The sequence below is a fragment of the Ictidomys tridecemlineatus genome, chromosome 1 (genome assembly GCF_052094955.1).
Source record: "Ictidomys tridecemlineatus isolate mIctTri1 chromosome 1, mIctTri1.hap1, whole genome shotgun sequence".
Classification (NCBI taxonomy): domain Eukaryota; kingdom Metazoa; phylum Chordata; class Mammalia; order Rodentia; family Sciuridae; genus Ictidomys; species Ictidomys tridecemlineatus.
Genome location: NC_135477.1, coordinates 256,912,177 through 256,935,781, shown reverse-complemented (window position 1 = coordinate 256,935,781; position 23,605 = coordinate 256,912,177). Strand labels below are relative to the sequence as shown.

Genomic DNA, 23,605 nt, shown 5'->3' with positions numbered 1-23,605 from the left:
GCATTTAACAGAACATGATGAGAAATATTTTTTGTTTTTGGAAATATATTTTAATATGTATTTTTCTCTTTGAATTTTTAGTTTTCTGGGTGTATAGATTTTAGTTACTTTCAAATTTTATCAATATTAATAATATATGGGATGTTCCTCAGGATTTATCTGTGTTTATATGGTAAAAGGTCTTTATAGAGACTGCAGAAATTAATCTTTTACATGAAAACCCTTAAGGCATCTCATTTTTATAAATCTTATCTCGTATTGAAGACAAGCAAATAAAACTAGAAACTTTGCTGAATGATATTGCAGAATGGGTGGTAGGATAGAGGGTCAAGGAAGAAGCACTGTTCTTCCTGAGGAGTTGAGGTTGCTCAGAGCCCCTGAGGAACTGTCCCCCACTGCAGTAAAAATCAGGATGAACTTGGCCCACGTGTATCAGTCCTCATGCGGAAGTCAGTTACCCTGTGTCTTTGCAGCTCAGGCTTATTTCACCCTGGAAGGCTTCATTTTATTTTTAACATTGTGGAGTTCGCCTCTAATGCCTCAGCGGTGGTTTTGCGGAAGGGCGTGTGCACAGGCTGGCTGGCCAAGCTGGTTGCCTCGATTCTTCAGCCAAACACTCAGGCGTCACCTGCAGATGGCAGAGAAGCCCTGGCTCCTAAGGTACTAAATAAAGAGTGAATTTTAGCTTTGCTAAAGTTGTCTTTGCTATATATGAACAAATATTGATACCTTGCACACACAGACATCCTTCTGCACTGTCCATTGCCCTTACATCACTGCTAAGAAAGTGGGTGCTGTGCTTGAGTTTTAAAATGTCAGGAGGCAGAATAGCACTGTTCACTTCCACTCACTCTTAGTGAGTCCATGTTTCCTCAACATAGAAAGCATTAGCTTTCTTCAGTCTGTCCTTCCTTGTCTGTCCTCGTTGTGGAGAGACCTGTGTGCATACCCTGGCAGGGAGCGTAGGGAGGGTGGGGAAGGACAGCTGCACTTGACGTCATGCAGAGCCTGCATCCTGTGCCGAGGAGTAGCTGGGTATTCTCTGCCTTGTAGCATTAGGATTTCCCCTGTCCCCGTTTCTCCCCTTTTGTCATTGTGGTGTGTGGGATTTGAATCTCTGCCATTATTGGGAAAAAGTTATGGTGGGAAAGCACTTTTAAAACACCTAGGAGGAAAGGATTTATATAGTGTTATGGACATATTATGAACACATTTATGCTGGGACTTAGTGACATCTGAGAGACAGCACTCAGCATCATCTCATTTGGAACCACACACACACACAGAACAATTTAAAGCCTTCCGCCTTTGCTCAAAGGATGGCTGAAGTAACACTGCAGGCTTCGTCATGAAGCCTTCGGTCTTCATGATAATGCAGAAATCAGTATGTCGTGTGTGGTGTGTGAAGGTGTGCTTTCTTGAATTTCCTGGAGTGGGGACGTTTGGAGACCTTAGGGCATATGCTCAGGAGGGCCGAGGGAAGACTGCCCTGGCAGCTGCCCCTTCACTGGGTGTTTCCCATCTGCTGCCCGGAACAGAACTGCTTCACAGTCTTCATTAATCATGACGGACTCATCATTCCTCAACAAACAGTAGGAAACTCAAACTGTCTCTTATGAAAACAAGTGCTAGTACTGACATAAAAATGCCACTTCATGATTGTGTAAAAGTGGCAGATGGTCTCCAGAAAGTTAACAGTCCATAGCTCAGGACAAGCGGTGTAAGCTCGGGGCCTGTTGGAGGTGTTTCTCCCACCCGCCTCTCCCTCCTCCTTTGTCTGTTTAACAGATTTTATAGACTGCTCAGCATGCCGATGTGCCGGCACGTAGGCACAGAGGGAAAGGATACAGTTTCATCATGCTTAGTAACACCACTGTTTAATTAGAGTGTACGAAATGTTGGCCTTTGACCCAAGACACATTCCCCCTCCGTGGCAGATTATACCGTTATTTACAGAATTATCCCCTTCCCACAGTTCTGTCATAGGGAGGAGGGGACCCTCTCCCACTCCCCTGTGAACAAAGAGGGCATGTGAGATGATTCCAGATGTCATGGTGTTGCTTGCCTCTCTTTGTCTTTTCTGCTGTCGGCTAGGCGTGACCAGGCAGGGATGCCATTCTGGGTGGGTCTCTAGTGCTTGCCATATTGCCATGTTGAATCCCTGCGGTAGAATTGTTAAATAAGTGAATTAGGCTAGTGGAATTGTGGATTCGGTTTCATAAGAACTGAATAATAAGGACAGTGATTAGACATAGCTCTGCTAGCCTTCCACTGAGAAGGCGTGTGTTCAGGCTCCTCAAGAGCTTCCTGTGGTCTTTGCATGGCAAGTTGGAACAACACTACTGCCACCACGTTGGGTGCCGTGGAACCTCAGTGTTACTCAGTGTGCCTTTTGCATGACAGGGGAACCTCTTTGCAGACTGATTCCTTCCAAAATGTCTGGCACATGATATGAAGGAAAATCTTCAAAATTAAAAGAAAAAAAAAAAGGATTTTGTTTACTGCATCACTTGTGTTGGTAGTTTTACAAAATCATAACTCTGGGTAATATTGGATGTGGAACTCCACAACTGTAGTTCTGAATGGTCTTTGAAGGGTCCTTAGTGTGTGGTTTTGGTTCCTTGTTTTTAGTATAGCTTATGACTACATCTTGTCATTGTCAGTGGCCTTTCATGTGCAGGCATGAACAATCGTGTCCTCAGAGTTTTGGTGCATAATACATATGTACCAAGTTTTCTGCATAATACATGTGATTTATTACCTACTAAAAAGCAGATCTGATCCCTGGGCCTTGAAAAGTAGTTGTATCATTCTAAAAAATATCATGTCATTTAAAAAACTTTTCAATATGAATAGAGAAGAAATTTGCAAGACAAGTGTTTATTTCTCTATAGTGACAAATGTGTTCGTGGTTCCAATAAGCTCTAATTTTGCTATTAATGGTGCTTTATAAGGGGGATTTTCCCTTTCAGATTTCCTTAGCAGAGATCGCCTTGGTTACACGTTCTTGCCTGGGTTTTCTTTCAAACTCACCACAGTTGGTTTAACATTCCAGATATCCATCTCTCCTCGAGCAACAAACTCCTTCCATTTGCCGGCAGACCCCTCCACCCCCATCATCATGGTGGGCCCCGGAACCGGCGTCGCCCCCTTTATTGGGTTCCTGCAGCATAGGTATGTGCTTGTTTTGCTGGTGGAGAAATGTACCCCTTGAGATTCAGGGCAGAAATATAATAGTCTCTTTTATTTCATCAGTAGTTTTTAGAATAATCGAACTTTGGTTGTAAATTTTTTCTTTTAAAAATCATTATCAGATGTGTGACAGCATAACCATTTGTCTCCATGAAAAAAGTAAACACAGTATGTTTCACAGAGTTTGCTTCAGATGGGGCTTCCCGCTTTGCTGTGACACTTGGTTATGTTTCAGCTGCACTGTGGTGCACAGCACATGTACTTGGGGCTGAATTTCAGGCATGCTTTCATACTGTGGTGTGGTTCAGGCTTTCCTCCTGTTTCTGGATGAAATTGGCAGTTAACAGATTTAGTTAGACGTCAGGCACCAGCACATTTCAACAGAGTGATATTAACTCAGAATGGAACTGCTGGCTGTAAAGCAGGCACGCTGCTCTCCATGCTGTGAGTTGGTGCGGGCTTTCCCATGTGCTCCCTTCACGTGGAGAAGTGTCCTTTGCGTGGCCATTGTGGTGCTACAGATTGTAGGAGTGCAGTGGGAGGTGCACTTGGGCTCACTGCTGTGTCTTCTCCTAACTGGCTTTTATGCATTCTACCTCTTATACTCTGTGCGACTTTTCCAACCAGTAAGAATTATCTCAGACATTAAGTTTGCTACAAATGTTATTTAAGGTAGAAATTATTGTAGTGGCACAGGGTGCTCTTTGAATTACCCTGTTGTTGTAGTCACATGCGATTCAGGGATGTCCACCGAGACATGCTTCTGTGTTGTAGTGTCTGCTGGATGGACCCTGGCAGCCGGTTCAGTGGCAGTGAAACGTGCCACTGTGATGAAATGTGAGATAACCAACTTGGACCACAGCTGTGGAGGGTCATGATGGTTGGCCCTGTGTATGTCATGGCACACGTGTGGTGAAACAAAACTGCCCACCTCCTGCCAGGAAGCAAAAGAGGAACAAGGAGGGATGAGTCCTGTGGTCCCCTTTAGAGGCACATCCCCAATGACTGAAAGACCTTCCCCTCTGAAAGTTCTGCCACCTCCCATTGTGTCACCCCAGGGATCAAGCCTCTAGCACATGGTCTTTGATGGACACTTGAGATCCAAACCAGGACAGGGATATGGCTCAGTGTGGAGCATTGGCCTAGCATGTGCACAGACCTGGGTTGGATCTCCAGCATGACAAAATAGTGGAGATCTCAACCGCAGTCAGTGTTGACCGAATGGGTGACCTTTGAATGACTGCATAGGTGCACTCTGTGCACTCGAGTGTGCTGGTGGTCTTTCCTGATGGAGATTTGTTCTGAATGTTTTTAATATTACACATCTCAACTTTCTTTTTCTCTTAGAGCGAAACTACAAGAACAGTACCCAGAGGGAAATTTTGGAGCAATGTGGTTGTTTTTTGGCTGCAGACACAAGGACAGGGACTATTTGTTCAGGTACTGTGCACTTCCTCTGTTGTGACATGCAGCCACTGAGTGTACGCTTCTAATGTTCAGCCTTCTTCCACCTTGTAACTCTACCCTCCAGTGATCCGTGATGTGTTGTGTTTCAGAGACGAGCTCAGGCATTTCCTGCAGCGTGGGGTTCTAACTCATCTGAAGGTCTCCTTCTCAAGAGATGCTGCCCTGCAGGAGGAGGAAGCCCCAGTCAAGTACGTGCAGGACAGCCTCCAGCTTCACGGCCCGCAGGTGGCCAGGATCCTGCTGCGCGAGAAGGGCTGCCTGTACGTGTGCGGGTACGTGTCCAGTGTGCTTGAGTGCTAGACGGGAAGGAGCAGGGATGGAGAGGCCGCCGTCCAGGTGGAGGGCCGAGCTCTCTGGTTCTTGAGCACAGGAGTAGGTCAGCACACGTTCCACAGCCAAGAGGTAGTCAGAACCAGGAGCTGACGGGGAAGGCGCATGCGCGCTGTCAGTCAAAACACCTGTGAGGCTCTGAAAGTTCAGTTCACATGAAGACATTGTTTCTCCAGATTGACTTTGTGGTGGATAAATTTGTGGTTTTACCATTGGGCTAAATGGGAGAAAGTGTTATTTTCACTGAGAGAATGTGATTTTACATATTAGAATCCTTTTTTTCCAAGGCATACTTTGTGGTGTTAACGTTGACATAAGCTGGGAATCGTTCAACAAATTCCTGCTGATTAAAAAGTAGTTTTGAGGTCACAAATTCACTCTCATCCTAACATACGTATGTTTAGCATTTAACACGTTCTCTAAGTGACTGAGTCAGACTGTTTTTTTTAATTAATATACAAGATGAGGTACTGTCAAAATGACCCAAAATTCATATAATTTAAACAGGTTTGATGAAATAACAGTTTTCTACTTATTTTTTGAGACATATCTCATGATTTTTCTTCCATTTTTTAACATTTACTGTTTAAGAAAAAAGCACAGCTGCTTTGGCTCCTTTGGCTTCCATGGCTTTGATCCCATGACCCGTGAGTAGATTGTGCCTCAGTTGGACAGCACTGCAGGAACCCTGCACATTGTGCTGGTTTACGTTTTCAGTGAACTTCAGCGAGGGTCTTGGTTTCTGTCCTCTTCACAGAGGATGGGCCCATCGGTGTTCAGAGACTCGTGTAAATAGTGCAACCTGAGTCAACTGTCCAGGGTTCAGAGAACTTGGAGAAGAGCACAGGTGTCCAGTCTCCTAAAATGTGTCCTGCGAGCAGCTCTTCTGGTCACTGGTGCTTTGCTTGTCACCTCCGTCGGGGAGACACAAGGCATTAACAGCAGTGTCCAGAGACAAGGGCTCACAGTGAATCTCCTCGGCTTCTAACAGTGACGAGCAGATGGGGCGGAGCAAGGGACACTGAGCAGGGAGCAGGGGATCCTCCCAGGGAGGAGACTCCTGAGGTCATGGGTGAGAGAGAGGTGGCAGGGCAGCTGCAGAGCTGGCAGCAAGAGGTGAGCGAGGGCAGAGCCCCGGGGAGGCAGCTCTGGGGAGAGTTGACAGGAGAGCGCGACAAGAAGGGCGAGCTGGCTCCTGAGGGACTCCTCGAGGAGTTGTGCTGTTGGCCAGGGCAGGCTCCGTTCCAGACACGTCGGCATGCCAGAGTCCTGGCCGCGTGTCCTTCCTCTGGCCGACGTAGGAGACGCAGGAGTGCCTGTGGGGCTTGGCCACACTGGAGAACAGACATGGGGAGGGCGGGAGGCTTCCTGCCCTCAGAGCCTGTCCTCTTGGGAAAGCCCCGGAAGCTTTCTGCAGGGCACAGAGGAGTGCTCAGGAGGCCTCCCCCGTCTCCGTAGCACCAGCCTGAGCAACTTGAAGCGCTCAGGGAGGGCCTCGGTGACCGCGGCTGGCTCCCTTCAAGACCACAGGCTGCTGTGCGCCTGGCTGAGGCCAGCCGCAGGCTTGAGCCCATGCCGCCGCTGCAGGGAAGCCTGTGGAGGCTGTTAAGCCGTGGAACCATGTGGTCTGCGCTGTGGTGTGGGACGGTGGCCGCCCGGGAAGGCCTGCTGTGGGGTGGGCAGGCGGGAAGACCTGGGAAATGGGGGAGAGAATGAGGGGGGACCAAGAGGCTGCAGCAAGGGGCCGACTGGGCGTGAAGTGGGGAGCGTGTGACGGCTCTGTTGACAAAGGGTGCTGTTACCTTCTTTTCTAGAGATGCTAAGAATATGGCCAAGGATGTGAATGATGCCCTTGTGGAAATAATAAGCAAAGAAGCTGGAGTTGACAAACTGGAAGCAATGAAAACCTTGGCAACTCTGAAAGAAGAAAAACGGTATCTTCAGGACATTTGGTCATAAAGTGGAGATTAAAGGAGGAAAATGAAGCATTTTTTGCTGAAAATACTAAACAGCTATTTTACTGAAAGTGAGATTTTAAATTTTTAAATAATTTTTGAGACTATTTCTTGGAGGAGGTGGAGTAGAGAGGGATCCCTTGGAATGGCGAGAGAAGCTGATGTGGTCTTACCCATCTCCCACCCACTCTCCTCCTGTGTCTGACCCTCACCAAAGTGCCCACAGCTGAGGGGCAGCCCTTATTTGTTCACCAGTGCCTCTGCATCTGGAGACCTCGAGCCTTCACGGGGCTCCAGGTCCGTGTGCGAGGGCTTCCGGATGCTGCATCTGGCAGTAGGATTCACTGCACAACTCTGTGAACTTACCTTGCCAGTATTTTATTAAGTAATGGAAAAGTAATTTATTGCTTTTATATGAAGTACAATCATAAAGGATATTTTATTCATATATTTAAATTACACATGTAGAGTATGTTTGTTGCATGTTTATGTAATTATCAAATGGTTGCTTATTACCAAAACTATATTTCTCATAAAAATATTTTAAGGTGTTATTTATGGTGCTAGAAATATGAAATATATTTTGAAATTCTACTCTGGTCTCTGATGTTTTTTATCACAATTATTTTTAGTATCACAGTTCCAGAATACAGGGACAAATTTTTCCAAATGTTTGGGTTTTCCTCCATGATATCACTTGAACTATTGCCTAGGCTTAAAATACTGACTTTGTAAGTAGCCTTGTATATTTTAGATTCTTTAGTTCAGATTCCTTCTTAAAATTTATCAAACAAACAAAAAGAGGGTATGATAAACTTTTTTTCTGGGCTTTAGTATTTATTATCTTTATTTAATAGCTTAGCATATGCAATATAATAGAAACCAATCTAAAAAACAAGGGGTTGGAAAACATACCAAGCAAATACTGTGCTGTGCACATAATTATATGTGTAGGTTGTATACGTCAGCCAAGATGAGACTTGAGGCAAAACATTAAAAGGGACAAAGGGCAGTGCTCCTTACTAATAGCTGCTGGAAGATACAACTGTCAGATATATCTGCCTGAGGATGTCGTCTGTAAATCCGTGACCCAAAACCTATCCAGAAGGAGAGCCTGACAAATGGTCAGTCATGGTTGCTGTTGGAAATCAACACAGGCCAATTCTTTATGCAGAAGGTTCAGGCTCTTTGTCATCCTGTTGGATGACAAGTTCAGGTGCTATTGATCAGCTGCTCCTCATGGCCTTACCAGCTGGAAAGCAGATTTCAATTGAAATGCTGCCATACAGAAGGATATTTATTGAACAAAGATACATGAGCAATCAGGCATCAGGCAGACCAACAACCCATAAGCTTGAAGAAACTCCAGCTGTCTCTTCAGGTGATCCTGCCACACTTACTCAAGACTGCTATTTTAGGGATGAGGTTTTATTCCTTTTATCACCAGGAGCCATCCTCTAACCCAGTAGCTAAACAGAGCTATTTTAGAGGTGGGGCTCAGGCAACAGTCCCTGGGTCTTGCTAGGTAGTTTTTGACCTTGTTTGTGTAAGGGTGGGGAGTACTCTATTATATCCAATTTCTATACCTTAGATTTCACCCGTGTTAAGAATGAGGCCATGTTCAAATGCCTTATTGTAACAAGTCACGATTGTTCCCATTATTTTCAGTAACATTTATCACACTGATCAGTGATTGTGTAATCAGAGGAGCTTATTGTGGTCGATTCTACAATATGGCTGTCCTGATGAGTGTTCTCACTGCAATAGAGGATGCCCGTCTGTGGCACAGCCTGTAGCATGTGTGAAATATACTGAACTACCAGATCCTTAGAGAAGTTGAGTTTTACCATGAGCAACGTAATACTAGCTGCATCCCACAAACTGGACACCCAGTTTGTATGTTGAAGACTTGAAACATTTTTCAAAGTTGACCATGAATTGGGCCATGAAGGCAGACCTAAATTGCATAAACTAAAACATTGTTTACTGACTCTCTAAATCAAGGAAGAATTTTAAATACGTACAAAGGCTTGATGATTTGAAGTAGTAAATATACACATAGATGCAGGCAGAGCAATATCGGGTGGGGCGGGGGGATTGCACTGCACAAGGATTTGGGCCTGTTCTGCCAGGTACTGCTCAGTGCTGTGGGTCTGTCATGGCTGCAGCAGGTGACGCACCTGTTCTCAGGGAGCTTATGTTCTTAGGTGGAGGAGAGGGGTGAAATAATGACTAGGTGCATATCACATGGTGTCTGAGAAGGCAGTTAATGCTGTGGAGAAAGATCAGGGGTTTAGGGTGTGTGTGATAGTGTTGAGGATAAGTTTCAGAAGGTTTTCTGGCCCAAAGAGCTAGCTTTTTTCTTTTTTTTTTTTTAAATTGGTTCTTAGGTACACATGGTAATAGAGTATGTTATGACGTAATTATTAAGGCACGGAATATGATTTGTTCTAATTCAGTCCTCACTGTTTCTCCTTCCTTCCTCCCACTCCCTGTTCCCTTCCCTCTACTGATCTTTCTACTCTTTACTTGTAAGAGTTTTAATGTCCTCATGCAGGGGGGAGAAGTCAGAACCAGCCCCGAGGTAGAACTCCCTGGAGAGTTAGAGGAACAGCGAGGAGGGCAGTGGGTGTAGACAGAGCCGCAAGTGGGAAGCGCCATAAGCCCGTGTGTGGGAAGAAACGGGAGGCCTGGTGGTGTCTGGCCTCGAGGCCACCGTGGGAGCTTGGCTTTCACATGAGTGAGGAGAAGGCTGCCGGGTCCTAGAAGCAGCATGACCCCCTCATCTCATAAAGGGCCAGCTGTGGCTATCGCAGCGGAGACTAAGTGGAAGCAGCCCGGGGAACCACTTAGGAGATGAGACAGCGCGAAGGATTAGATCGCCAAGGCCCATAGTTTGTAGTCTTCTGCCCTAAATAGATGGAGAAAAAAACATGATGAAGTTCGATTTTTCATTCTTGATAAAAATACTTTGTAAACTAGGACCTTATTTGATTTAGTACATGATACTGATAGATACCTTATAGCTCCCCACATACCTAGTGCACGCTTACTTACTCTTACTTACTCAGGTTTGGAACAAAACAAGAATGTCTGCTATCATGGCTTCAGTCATTGGCACACAAGACATTGCCGGTGGGATATGATAAGAAAAGGAAATAATATGTATTAATAGAAGAGGAAAAGCATAATTGTCATTATTTATGTTATTATTTACATAATTGTAGAAAATAAAATCTGTAGGCAAACTGTTGCAAGATTGTTGTGTGCAAGGTCAATACACAAACTTGAATTTTATTTCTAGGTACTAGCAACAAATAATTAGAAAATAAAATACTATTTATAAGAGCACTGTATTAGTCAAGGCTTTCCAGGGAATTGGAACCCAAATTCCAATGGGGATGGGGGGAGGTGGAGAGGCTGGTGTTGGGGTGAGAGGCTTGTGGGAAGCCAGTGGTGGCAGTTGGGCTCTGAGGGTTTTTTCCTGAGGAGCTGTTTTGTTTGGCGTTTGTAGTTCTAAAAATAAAGTTAGTTTCTTTTGACAAGTGGCTCCTGAATTGTGCCCAGACAGACTGCAGCAGGATGGATGATGGATGGATGGATGGGTAGGTAGGTAGGTGGATAGGTAGGTAGGTAGACAGATCAATAGTGTATTAGTCATCTTTTCGTTGCTGTGATGATATATCTGACAAGAACAACTTGGAGGGGGGAAGATTTATTTTGGCTGATTGTTTCATGGTCATCTGGCTCCAAGGCAGAACATAAGAGCAGAAGGCTGTGGGAGAGCAACTCTACTCAGGTCCTATTAGCCAGGAAGGAGAGAGAGAAGACAGAAGAGGCAAGGCTAGAGAGAAAGTCACCCTTCCAGGACAAGCCCCTGGTGACCTACTGTCTCCAACTACATCCCACCTCCAGTAGTCCATTCAGCACTTAATCCATTTCATAGATTCATCTCTAAACCTTACTGCATTGGGGACTATGCTTTCAACACATGAGATTTGGAGGGACATTTCAGATCCAAACCATAACAGATACATAGAGATTTACTAAGGGGCTGCTCATACAATTTTACCGAGGCTGAGGTGTCCTGCAATCTGCCATTTGTAAGCAGAAGGCCCAGGAAAGCCCATCAGGTTGTCTCAGTTTTAGTCAAAGTCCAGGAAGCAAGGAGCGGTGCCAACAACTCAGTATCCAAAGGACAGAGGCTCGAGCAGAGAGGAAATTTGCCCTTCCTCAGCCTTTTCCTTCTATTGGGCTCTGTAGGATTGGAAGGTGTCCCCCCATGTCCCCCCTCCCCCGTGATCACACTGGTGAGGGTGATCTTGGATCAGTCCACAAGTTCAAATGCTAATCTCTTCCAGAAGCACCCTCACATACTCATCTAGAAATAATGTTTTACCACTTTCTGAGTATCCCTTAACCCAGTCAAGCTAACACACATAACCAATCACAGACACCAAAGTACCAACTACCCAGTAATAAATTTAACAAAAGATGTACAGAAATTATACATTGAAAGCTACAAAATGTTAGTGATGATAGAAATGAAGGAAAAGATGAAATAAATGGTATGAATCCATGTTCATAAATTGGAAAACTCAGTATAGTTAAGAAGTCAAGTCTTGTCAGGTAGATCTATAGAGTCAATGTACCCTCAATCAAATCTTAGCAAGTTATTTGTTTTCTTTTGGAAATCAGCTTGCATATTCTAAAATTTATATGGTAACACAAAGAATAAAGAAAGATCATGGCAAACTTGTTAAAATAAAAATAGTCTTATGTGACCAAAGAAACAGAGAATAAATATGTGTGTAGAATTTTTATTTTAATATATAAAACAACAATAGCAAAAAATTTAAGCCAGACATAATGATCAGATGAATAAGCAATAAATGTAAACTTCCTCCTTAAGCTTCCTTTTTTCAGTGATTAGCAGTAATTTATGTTTAGTTGCAGTTAATTGGCAATTGGCAAGCTCATTCTTTCCTTATACTTTCCCTTTTTCTCATCATTTTTGATAATTGTACTGTACCGACCTTCTCTGAGCCTTTTAGCATGCCATGATGTCTTTTTTAAAACACACACCCAGGTGCCGTGACGGAAGGCAATTCATGGTCAGCCTCCAGCCCAATCTGCAGAGAAGGCTGTGGATATCATCATGGCCTGGGCAGGGAGAACGGGTCTGCGAAGGTTTCAAAAGGGCCAGTAGACAAACGAAGGCAGGTCTGTGGGCTTATGAATACCAGAGACTGTCACGAGCTGTCCATGGGCTGTATGTGGACTTTGTCACACTTGGTAGCCTAGTGAGGGGATAAATCTGGCACTGGAACTCCCTGTGGCACCCCCACAGGGAATGACTGTGATGCAGGTGAACTTCCTCCTGAGCTCTGCCAGAGATCCTACACAGCACCTGAGATGGGTATGACCTGCCAAGATGCCAGTCAACCTGCTGACTGCAAGACTCCACCCTTGACACCTTATCCTTGCCTTTGACGTACCCCCTTAAATAAACCACCCGAGCCATCTTTTCTTTGTCTAGTTCCAGCTCCCATGTGGACTAGATCTATCGGGGGCTTTGCTTTTGTAAATATATTTCTTACTGTATGTGTTTTGTTATTCACTAATTATTTGAGACTTTAAGTTTTAGGGTGGCTGACATCCTCCTGGGAAGGAAGAAGAAATCCCCAATGAGATGCTGGCCGCCTGCCGCAGTCTGGCTGGGCACAGAATCACGAGCCACTCAGCCTTGTAGATTCAAACAGCAATTCTTTATTCCCGAACTCACACCGGCCTCTACACACGTTCTGGGGAAATCCACATTCTGGGCAAAATTCACACCTCCATTTGGCTCTGTATCCAAAAATACTCTCTGAATCCCTCGAGAACTCAGTGGGAACTCAAGGAACGGGCGGGGTGCCGAGAACTAAGAAAAAAATAAATAAATATTAAGATTCTCTCTCTCTCTGTGTCCCCCTCTCTTTCACTCTCTCTTAAAAAAAAAAAAAAAAAAGAGGCTATTAGCCAGAGACTATGGCAGGGGTTATGGACTGGGTAGCCATGGCTACCAGGCACTTGGAGCCACCTGAGGCCAGGTATAATGGAATAGAAGCTAGGTAGCACATATGGGGGTAGCAGGAGCCTGTCCAGGCACAGAAGATGCTTCCCAGGGAGAAGACAAGGCACAGAGAAGTGGAGAAGCAACTTGGAAGAGAAATCCAGAATCACCCCAGGGAAATCAAATTACCTGGTAAGAGACTTTCTAAGTGTAAATACCAGAGTTTCTCAGAAGGGTGGATCTCCATTGTGCCTGGACTTCCGTGCATGATTACCAGGTGGGCCATCCAGAGATGCCTGGCCAAGGGAATGCACAGGGCTGAAATCCAGCAGTGGTGCCTTTTCCAAGTCTTGCACCTTAGAGAAGGAGCGTGCCACCAGAGGAAGGTGTGAGCTGGGCTGATTTTCATGTAGACAACCTAGAAGGTGAGCTAGCACAGGACCTGAGAATCACACCTTTCAAAACAGAGAGCCTCTAGTTTCCTGCCCCCAGCCCCCACAGCATCCTAGGTTTTTCTTTGTGACAAGGATGGAAGGACATCTGTGTCAGGGGCTTGTCTGAGGTTAAAGGAAAAAATATATGAAGACATTACTTAGAACCGTAATTGGCCCATTGTAATCAGGGTCCTCCTGGGCTATGATTTCTCTACTCTCTTCCCTTCTGTCTCATGTTCTAATATCTGGTCCTTTATCCCAGTTTCCTGATACAAAGCTCCTGGTCCCTTGGGATTTCCTGGGTAATAGAAGCACCTGTGTTCTAAAGAGATCACTCTTGGTGGTCTGCACATAACTTCTAGGCTGCTCTCTAGAAAGACCAAGACATGATCAATGTTGGAATTTTTAGCTAGGGAGAGGGGCTAGAGATCCTAGCCAGTGTTTGCTCAATCACTCCTATGTGGTGAAACTCCATGAAAGACCTCAAAGCCAGGGTTCCCTGGCTGCTGGGTTGGTGGACCGGTATCGGTGCTGGAAGGCACACCTGAGAACTTGGGCTCTGAGTCCTTCCCACCCCTGCACCTCACCCTAACGAGATTTATTCTTTAAAATAATCCAGCAATAGTGAAGTACAGGGCTCTCCCCGATTCTGTGAGCAGTTGTAGCAGACGAGAGCCTATGGGAAGCCCTGATTTATCATCAATTGGCCAGAAGTAGAGGTGACAACATGGAACTTGTCATTGGTGCCTACAGGGGGACAGACTCGTGGGAGCAAGCCTTTAACTTGTGGAGTCTGCAGGAACTCTGTTACAGGCAGAATGTAGGACGCCCAGTCTGCAGTGTCTGGAAACCTGAGAACTGGTTCTGAGAAGGGCAAACCCCATACATTTGGTGTCAGAAGTGTTGTGAATAAAATGGCTTAATGATTTATCCTGGATTAAATGATTTAGGAGCAAAAGAAAGAAACAAAGACATTTCATTTCTATGCACCCAGATTGTGACTTATAAATTTAAAACTTGATACTTAAGAAATCAACAACCACCTTAATGAGCCTCAAACCTGGGTTTTCCGTTGCCACTTCAGTGTGCTCCTCCAGCTTCCCATTGCCTCCCAGTGCCTGGGTAACCCACTGTCCCTGACCTCAGAGGCCCTACCCACAGCCTGGGGGTCCCAGCAAGCTGGGCCTTCTAAGATGTGCTTAATATCTTGCCTAATGCAGGATCCTATTTCTTCATCCCAGGAATTTATTTCATTGCATATGACTTTACTTTAATTGAATTTTCCTAGAATGTTCTCATCAAATACTTCCATTTAATCTTTAATCAGTCAGATGGATAAGATGAATACTTAGGAGGGTACCCTAAGTACATTAATAAATTTCATAAATTTAAGCTTTAAATTCTATAAGCACAGCATCATTTCTTACACTTCAAAGTTATTTTGTCTTGGATATATTTTACCATGACGGTACTTAGCTTTTTATCCACTCTTTTATTTACTTACCTACTGAAATTAAATACTTAGTTCATTCCCATTTAGATAAACTTCAGTTATGGGGTGGTGCATTTAGTGATAGAAAATTTAATTCTGCTTCAAGTTGGGTTTGAAAAGCATTGTGGTGCAGACAGGAGGAAAGCTTGCAGGTCTGGAGCTGGAAGCATAGGAATTGCAGTTCTGTGAAGGGAGTGTTAAGAGCATGGGTCCTGGGCCCAGCCACATGCTCGGAACCTGCCTTGCACACCAGGCTTTTGTCTTTGAACAAGTTATTCCATGTCTCTGAGCCCCACTTATTAAACAATAAGTTTAATACAACAGCAACTCACATATTGTTGTGCAAGTTAAATTAGTTAATTTGTGAAAAGCTCTTGAAGTATATAACTCCTGGTATCCATTGACTTCTACATACGAACAAACCACTATGATCTTTGATACCAATTTTGTATGTAATTTCTGTTTCCTGCATGTAAACACTCTTTTTCTTTTTCTATAAAATGAAGCCAGGGTATAGATTAGGATCACCTCTGGTCCCATAAGTTCTCCTTTCATTTTGCTCCTATTCAAATAAATATTCACGTTCAGACGTGAGAGAGAGAGTTCATGAACATGCATGTTTGAAACTGGATCTGCCCAGAACCAGAACAGAATGAGTTCAGCCTCTCTCTTGATGAGATGGATGCCCTGGAACACTCCATTGGCCTTGGGACTGTCCCCAGTGTTGAGGTCCCGTTCCTTCTGATTTCTCTCCTGTGATTCACAGACTTGTCCTCTGCCCCACTCAGGTAGTGTGCTTTGCCTCATGTTCGAGGACATCAAAGTGATTTATTTCTATCGGAGCTTAAAACTGAGATAATTTAAATATATTTGCAATATTTGAATGGGTAGGACAAGCCTTCCCCCCTTGGAAGGGGCATTGACTCAATGGTTAGCAGAAGTGATGCTCCTCATACTGACACTAAATCAGTTCTTCTGGGCTTTATGTTTTATTTAATGCCAACATTTTTCTTTTTAAGTGTGGTTGGTTGACATTTCATGGAAATCCAAATACTGTTTTTGACACCCATTAAATTTTCATGACTAGAGTTCCTGATGTGTTTTCTTAGGACAATTTTTATTTTTAAAAGTATCCTTTTAGTGGGAGAGAGACTGTTAAACTTGAGTTGGCTGAAATAGATTGAATGTATTTTATTGTGTCTGAGCAATTTCTCTTTAGAATTTATACATGCTGTTGGAGGTACCAGACTTTGTCACCCACTGTTCTAAGGAGTGGCATATTCACAGAAAAAAGAATCCAGTTCAAATCAGGGTTTACTGGGGCTGCCCACTTGGCCCTGCTCCTGTGAGGGTGCTGGTCAACCCAATTGTCAATAGTGTCAGAAAACCTCTTCAGGGCTCATCTGGTAGTCGCTGAGATTCTTGTTCTGTAAGGGTCCCATGAACTTCCGAGGAAGAGACCACCAAGAGACTGGCTCATGCAATCAGCAAAAGGGGATTTATTGAGAATCCAGCGCGCTGGGGCTCCATGCTCACTCAAGAAGGGAGAGCAGCCCAGAGCCCAGAGCAGAGGTTAAGCAGAGCTTAAGTACACTTTTTGGGGAGGGCAGGGGCTTTGCATACATCAGAACAAATCATCATGAGGCTCGGGAAAATTGAACACCAACTCTCATACATGATTAGCACATTCATTGGCGGGAACAGGTCGGGCGGGGGTGATTGGTCACTCCTAAGCGGGGTACACATTCAAACTGATTGGTTCGGGTCCTGAATGCCTACGTGCCAAGCTACACAGGGTCCTAGGTTATTGAAAAACTAAATGGTCAGTACTGGGCATTGTCTTAACTACCTCAGGAATTTCAGGTTCTGTGTGCAGTTCAGAAACTTTACAATGCCTAGTCCTTTACTTTTTAACTCAGGCTTTGCAGCTTAGAAACTTTACAATGCCCAGTCTTTTACATTTTAACTTCAATTTCTTTTACTCTTACAGTTCCAGTTTTGCAGACGAGGTGGCTTAGGCTTATAAAGTAGAACTCTGTTCTTCAAGATCATGGGTAAGGATTGGTGCAGACGGGTTTTAGGCCCAGTTTTGTTGGGCTCCAGGTCCATGATCTGTTATGAAAAGACTCATCATCCACGGAACTTCTCATTCACAGAACACCTTATATCTTATCCCTGCACGGTTTGCACATCTTCTGTCAATGTTATTCTTAGAGATGCTAGACATTCTATTATTCCTAAATTACTTTTTAAAAACTTTAAACAAGTGTGTTGCTAGGATTTGAAAATATAGTTTGAAAAGAGGTTTAGATAAGATGAATCATAATAATTTAGACTATTCATCATATAATATTTAATAGCTAACTAGACCACACAATAATATTATTGTGGAATTAATTCTGATGTGATTTAAAAAAATTAAACTCCAGGCTTTATTCCAATTTCACTGTTTTTTTTTTGTTTGTTTGTTTGTTTGTTTTTTGGTGATGATGGAGACTGAACCCAGGGCCTCTTGGCGTGAGGCAGGTAGTTTCACTTTTTCCATTGACGTTTTCTGTTCCAGGATCCATTCAGGGATTCAGGTTGCATTTAGTCCTATTGCCTCTTTGGTCTCTTCTGGTCTTTGACAGTTTCTTAATCTTCTTTCCTGACCTTGAAACTTTGTTAGTTTTTGGTACTGGGAATTGAAACCATGGTTTTACCACTGAGCCACATCTCCAGGACTTTTTATGTTTTATTTTGAGACAGGGTCTCACCAAGTTGCTTAGAGCCTCACTAAATTGCAGATGCTGGCCTCAAACTTGTAAACCTCTGGCCTCCAGGTCCCAAGTCCCTGGGATTACAGGTGTGAACCACTGAGCCCAGCCTTACCTTGAAGCTTTGAAAGCCCTGGTAACTACAGGTCTCCCATTTGTGCTACCTGCTGGTCATCATATTTTATCAATTTATCAATTAAATGTTAATACAGGTGGAATGGGTTATGGGGTTTAGAGAGGAGCACATCTCAGTGCTGTACCCCAAGGGTGTGTGTTATCACCTGGTTAATCAATCACTGGGGATTTTAAGCCTGATCACGTGGTTAAGGTGGTGCCTGCCACACTAAGTCCAGCCCACATTCAAGGAGAGAGAACCAGCTGAACCTCCCAGAGGGGTATCTACATATGTTCTATTTTAATTCTTTTGTATGGAAACTGTCTCATTCCACTTTATGCATCTTTAAATCATTTCTTTGAGTGTGAACTCACGGGTGTTTACTTAATGCTTGAGTTATAGTATGCACCCACTTCACAAATGGCTCATCTCCAGCTACAGTGATGTCTTTCAGATTGGTTCTTGTGTCGCTGTGATTTGAGCTGTTTCTTTGTTCATTTGGCTTTGGCTTTCAAACTTTCTTTAATTTTTTTAAGAAATCATTTCACCTGTATTCACATTTCATTGATAAACAGCAGTCTGTTCGTTTCTTGTGTGCCATGTAATGTACCAATGTATGTGTGATTTGTTAGTTTCTGAGAACTTCCAAGATGCACCAGGATTACCTTGTGTCTTCCCCGCTCCAGTGTTAGAGTCAACCATTTCTCCAAAGTGTGGAGAACCTTGGTGATCTTGTGTCCTTCTGTACCTGTCCTTTGTTTCGTGCATCCTGTGACATGACTGGAATCACACAACATGTAGCTTTTTGGGTCAGTGTCTTTCACTTAGCGAAGTACATTTAAAATCCCCGGGGTCACGTCATGGTGGGGATTGACAGCTGGTTCCTTGACCTTGCTAAGTAGGATTCCACTGGGTGGACTTCAGTATGTTCATCCCTCCCCTGCAGAAGGACATCTTGGCTGCTTCTGGGTTTTGGCGATTGTGATTCAGCAGCTGTGAACATGGAGATGGCTGTGTGAATGGAACTCCTCAGTTCGATGGGTAGATGCATATGATTTCTGGGACCTATGCTGTTTTTATTTTAGTTTCTGAGAAATTGCTGGATTTCTCCCAAAGTAGCCATCTCGGTTTTGCATTCTGCTGGCAATGACCGGGCACCTGGCCCTTGTTTTGAGTGTGCTGTAAATGGGTGAGCGCTGTCAGCACTGCTTCCGCTCAGCCCAGCCTCCAGCCCAGCATGGCCATATGTTCCTGCATTTGAACAGGTTCATAGTTTTAGATGACGTTGCACAGATCATAAACACCAAGAAAACACAACTCGAGTGAGTTACTTCATGCTCTGCACGCTCTGACGGAGGGCGGGTCTCCACCTTCAAGTGCCTTGAAATCTGAGAATTAGTGTGGGCCCAGGAGTATTCTCTGCTCTAGGAGATTTTTCCCCCCTGAGCATTTTTCTGCTATATTTTTTTTAATTAAGTAAATCAGATAAAAAGAAAACATTTTCAAAAAGCTAGAATTAATCCTAAAAATGATACAGTGAAATTCCTACTTTAAAATTGTTCCTTGAAGATCAGTGCACAAAAGAGTTGCAGGAAGCAGCTAACTGTGCATTAAAAAACTACAAGTAATGGGCGTTTATACAGGAAAATCATGTCAATTTTCAAGCAGAATAGAAGATGCCAGCCTTGCCTGCCAAAAGGAATCACAGGGCGTGTTGGAATGTCTTGGTCATTTCCTCCAGGTTGGGACACTTCTAAAGCAGAGAAGTAAACATCCTCCACATTTGTTAACATTCAGCCGTTTTCTAAATCCTTATTTTGTTGGTAGTGTTGTTGGGGGCAGGGGAGGACTGGGTGGTTAACCACTGAGCACATCCTCAGCCCTTTAAGTTGTTAAATTTTTTTCTAAAACTTTTGAGACAGTGTCTCACCAGGTTGTTTAGGGCCTCCCTCAGTTGTTGAAACTGGCCTTGAACTTGCAATCCTCCTACCTCAGCCTTGCCTATCCCTGGGATGACCAGTGTGCACCACCATACGCAGCTCAAATTCTTTTGACAGAAGACAAACTCTAGAAGTTTCCACTTACTATAGAAATTCATGATGAACTTCCTGGTGAAAACCTCTGAGGGGAACTTCTTCAGCTGTGGAGACACTGGAAAACCATTAAAATCATCCTGAAGAAATAAGCATTGCAATTTCTGGAACTTAGTGTGAAATGTGTTTTATCTCTGACAGACTCATTCTCACATTTGAGACTTTTCCTAACTATGTATTTATTATGTTACGTGAGAAAAAATTTTAATTGATTTTTTTAAAAAATAAATGACAGTGGAATGCATTACAATTCTTATTACATATATAGAGCACAATTTTTCATATCTCTGGTTGGATATAAATTATGTTGACACCAATTCGTGTCTTCATACATGTACTTTGGATAATGATGTCCATCACATTCCACCATCCTTGCTAATCCCCTGCCCCCTCCCTTCCCCTTCCAAACCCTCTGCCCTATCTAGAGTTCATCTATTCCTCCCATGCTCCTCCTCCCTACCCCACTATGAGTCAACCTCCTCATATCAGAGAAAACATTCAGCATTTGTTTTTTGAGATTGACTAACTTCACTTAGCATTATCTTCTCCAATGCCCTCCATTTACCTACAAATGCCATGATTTTATTCTCTTTTATTGCTGAGTAATATTCCATTGTTTATATATGCCACATTTTTTAAAATCTATTCATCCACTGAAAGGCATCTAAGTTGGCTCCACAGTTTAGTTATTGTGAATTGTGCTTCTATGAACATTGATGTGGCTGTGTCCCTGTAGTATGCTGTTTCTAAGTCCTTTGGGTATAGACCAAGGAGAGGGATAACTGGGTCAAATGGTGGTTCCATTCCCAGTTTTCCAAGGAATCTCAATACTGCTTCCAAATTGGCTGCACCAATTTGCAGTCCCACCAGCAGTGTATGAGTGTGCCTTTTCCCCATATCCTCACCAACACTTATTGTTGTTTGTATTCATAATAGCTGCCATTCTGACTGGAGTGAGATGAAATCATAGAGTAGTTTTGATTTGCATTTCCCTAATTGCTAGAGATGATGAACATTGTGAAAAAACTTTTTGATAAAGTGTTTTTCAATTAAATATGGCTGAAGATAATAAATCTCGGCATATGTTTATTGAATACGAATACAAGAAGATTAATGTTGGCCACATCTAGAAGTTATGGATTGAGAACATACCATGAACTTTAACTTATTAGGATGTCAGACTGATATATAGGTATGATCCCTTTTTGTTAATAAGTGAGTTAATGAGATTAAAATATTACTTTATATTTTTTTAAATTTTAATATTTATTTTTACTTGTTAACTGGCATGATTCTATAGCCACAGATGACGTTCAATAAAGGGAAGTTTTCCGTCTGTGTTTCTTTCCTATCATTATTATGTGTCTTGTTACATAACTCCTCCTATCAGAAATAATGTCAACATCCAGAAGGTGGGTGGTAAACCAGGATGTGTGCTGGTGGCAGAGGTTTTGGGGGTGGCACTGCTGACCCACAACCAGTTAGAGGGAGGGAGCTACTCCTGCAGCAGGTAACACTTGTCCTGGGAGAAGAGCTTCCCATCTCGCAGGAGAAAGACTGGCTTTAAAAATATGAGAAAATAAAAATACGTAAAGATCCTGCCATTTTCTTAACCTGCTGTATTTTCTCTACCCTATTAAAATACAGAAATCGGAAAACAGAACACTCCCTATTTCCATCATTTTTCAGAAGTGCACCTTTTCATGGTTCAGCACTGCAAACTCCTGAAGACTTGGCCAGTGGTAAGAGTGAGGTTGCCAAAGTGGGATTTTCTGACTGTGATAATAGGAAACAGAAAATGAAGGAATTTGGTTCACGACGTTCTGTGCCTTGTGAGTGGCGATTTGGCCATGTGTGTCACATCAGTTCTGATGGATCAGTCTGCCAGCCATGAAAATCAAAGAGAAAACGAAATTGCTCCCAGTCACACATGCGTTGTCCTGAAGCCCCTGCCTTGGCTAGCAGGAGCGGCTTTGAGTCTGAGGTGCCGAGCTCCCAGAGAACCGTTGCCACCTCCTCATTCTCTAAGCAGACTGCCTGATGTCTCTCTTGTAGTTACACCAAATGGAAGAGGATGTGTGTCTTAGTGTTTCTGTGCGTATTAGTTGCTTCCTAATTTCTGAACACTCAGCTCTTTTAGCTTCAGTGTACAGGTGCACCACTGCGTGACTGGATGGCTTAGCACATGTGAAGTGCACACAGTGAGTGTTTGGAGTTTGCAGGATGCACTCCACCGTCTCCACTACGGCAGCTCCTGGAGCAGCTCCATCTTGGTGGAGGGTGTGCTCTGAGTTCAGAGGAGCATGGATGTACTCAAGGTCTTTCTGATATTTTTTTACCTCCCCTGGCAGGAGCCCAGCCATCGTGTAGTTCCGGAGCAGACATCTGTCTCCAAGTCCTTGATCCAATGGCAGTTAGCTCAGCACCTTTCACCAGCTCTAATTCACTTTCCAAAGGTCAGCAGGTGAGAGGACAGCTTCAGAAGGGCTAAATCATGCTTCTATGTTTCCAGGTGGATGACTCTAACAAAGGACCACGACTCTGTTGTGTGTAAGAGCATTTAAATCCTGTCTGTATTTCAGGTTGTCGAGATTTTTTTTTTTTTGGTGGGGGCGCTGGGGGTGGAGGGAGGTCCAGTGTTCTCAAGCAGGAAGTGAGAGCGTTGTGCTTTCTCTGTAAGAGCTTTCTGAATAGAACAAGTGAACTCCTGTCACAGGAGCCTCTGCAGCTGAAGGACTTTGCCACGTCTATAGGTTGTTTTCTCATCTTCGTCCTTGTTTAATTCCAACCACAGATAAATATGCTAGTATTGTAGCAGGTCGTTGCTGATCTGCATTTTCTCCTTACAACAGTCCCATAGGATTGACGGGGAGAGATTCGTGTGGAGCTGTCCTAGGCAGGTCCGGAGGGTGAATCTGTCTGATCTGACAACCAGGAGCATGCAGCTGAGGAGGCGGGAGGGTCTGATGCTCTGAAGTGCTGTGTTAACTGCAGACCCAGTGCCCGCCATGTTCCAATTCTTTGGAACTAAGTTATGGAACAGTAAATCTAAAAGACAAGGGAAAGTGAATGGGAGAGCCTTCTTGCCCAGCTGGTCCCTAGAACATGCGATCTGCAGTCCACTGACTGCCTAAACAATGGTAGGCAGGCAGGGTTGGAGGAGGCAGGTCACAGGGGCCTGTGGGGTTATGTCCCTCGTGATGGAAATCTCTGCTTTCTTTTGCCACTTCCCGAGCCACTTCCCACCTCCACACCCTTCCACCATGATGTTCGTCTGCCTCACCTCGTGCCCAGAGCTAGGGCGTCCGCCATCTCTGGACGGAGACCTCTGAAACCATGAGCCCCAAGTACACTTTTTCTCCTCTCTGTTGTTCTTGTCAGGTCTTTTGTTCACCGACAGAGAAGCTGGCTAAAACAGAAACCCAGCTGAGGAGCCCAACGCAGTCGCCACTGAGCAGAAATGTCCTGGTTCCTAGAAGCTGAATCCCTCCGTACAGCGCCCCAGAGCCCACCTGAAGTCCCAATCAGTGCAGCTGTGTTAGACCTCGAGCGTCCCCGGTTTCCTTTGGGATAAGGAACTCCCAGGGCCTGGGAAGTGCATCCTTCAGTGGAATTGAATCAGCTGAAGCTGAGATGCCAGGGATGAGGCCCCTCCAGGAGGGTTTTACCTGGGAGAAGAAGGGGCAGGGGCCGTTCTTACAGAGCATGGTCCAGGG

At 44.1% G+C, this 23,605-nt stretch overlaps 1 protein-coding gene across 2 annotated transcripts in view; it reads left to right on the top strand.

Annotated features, from left to right (window-relative positions):
* Mtrr (5-methyltetrahydrofolate-homocysteine methyltransferase reductase) overlaps positions 1-7,538 on the top strand; it is a 30,427-nt gene extending 22,889 nt beyond the window's left edge. The window contains exons 11-15 of one of the 2 annotated variants that reach the window (XM_078018461.1): positions 474-660; positions 3,056-3,174; positions 4,540-4,632; positions 4,749-4,931; positions 6,804-7,538. In XM_078018461.1, the coding sequence (XP_077874587.1) occupies positions 474-660; positions 3,056-3,174; positions 4,540-4,632; positions 4,749-4,931; positions 6,804-6,948 (727 nt within the window). In that variant the 3' untranslated portion in view covers positions 6,949-7,538. The remainder of the gene's footprint in view (positions 1-473; positions 661-3,055; positions 3,175-4,539; positions 4,633-4,748; positions 4,932-6,803) is intronic. The other variant, XM_078018462.1, reaches the window with a different exon arrangement.
* The last annotated feature ends 16,067 nt before the right edge of the window (positions 7,539-23,605 follow it).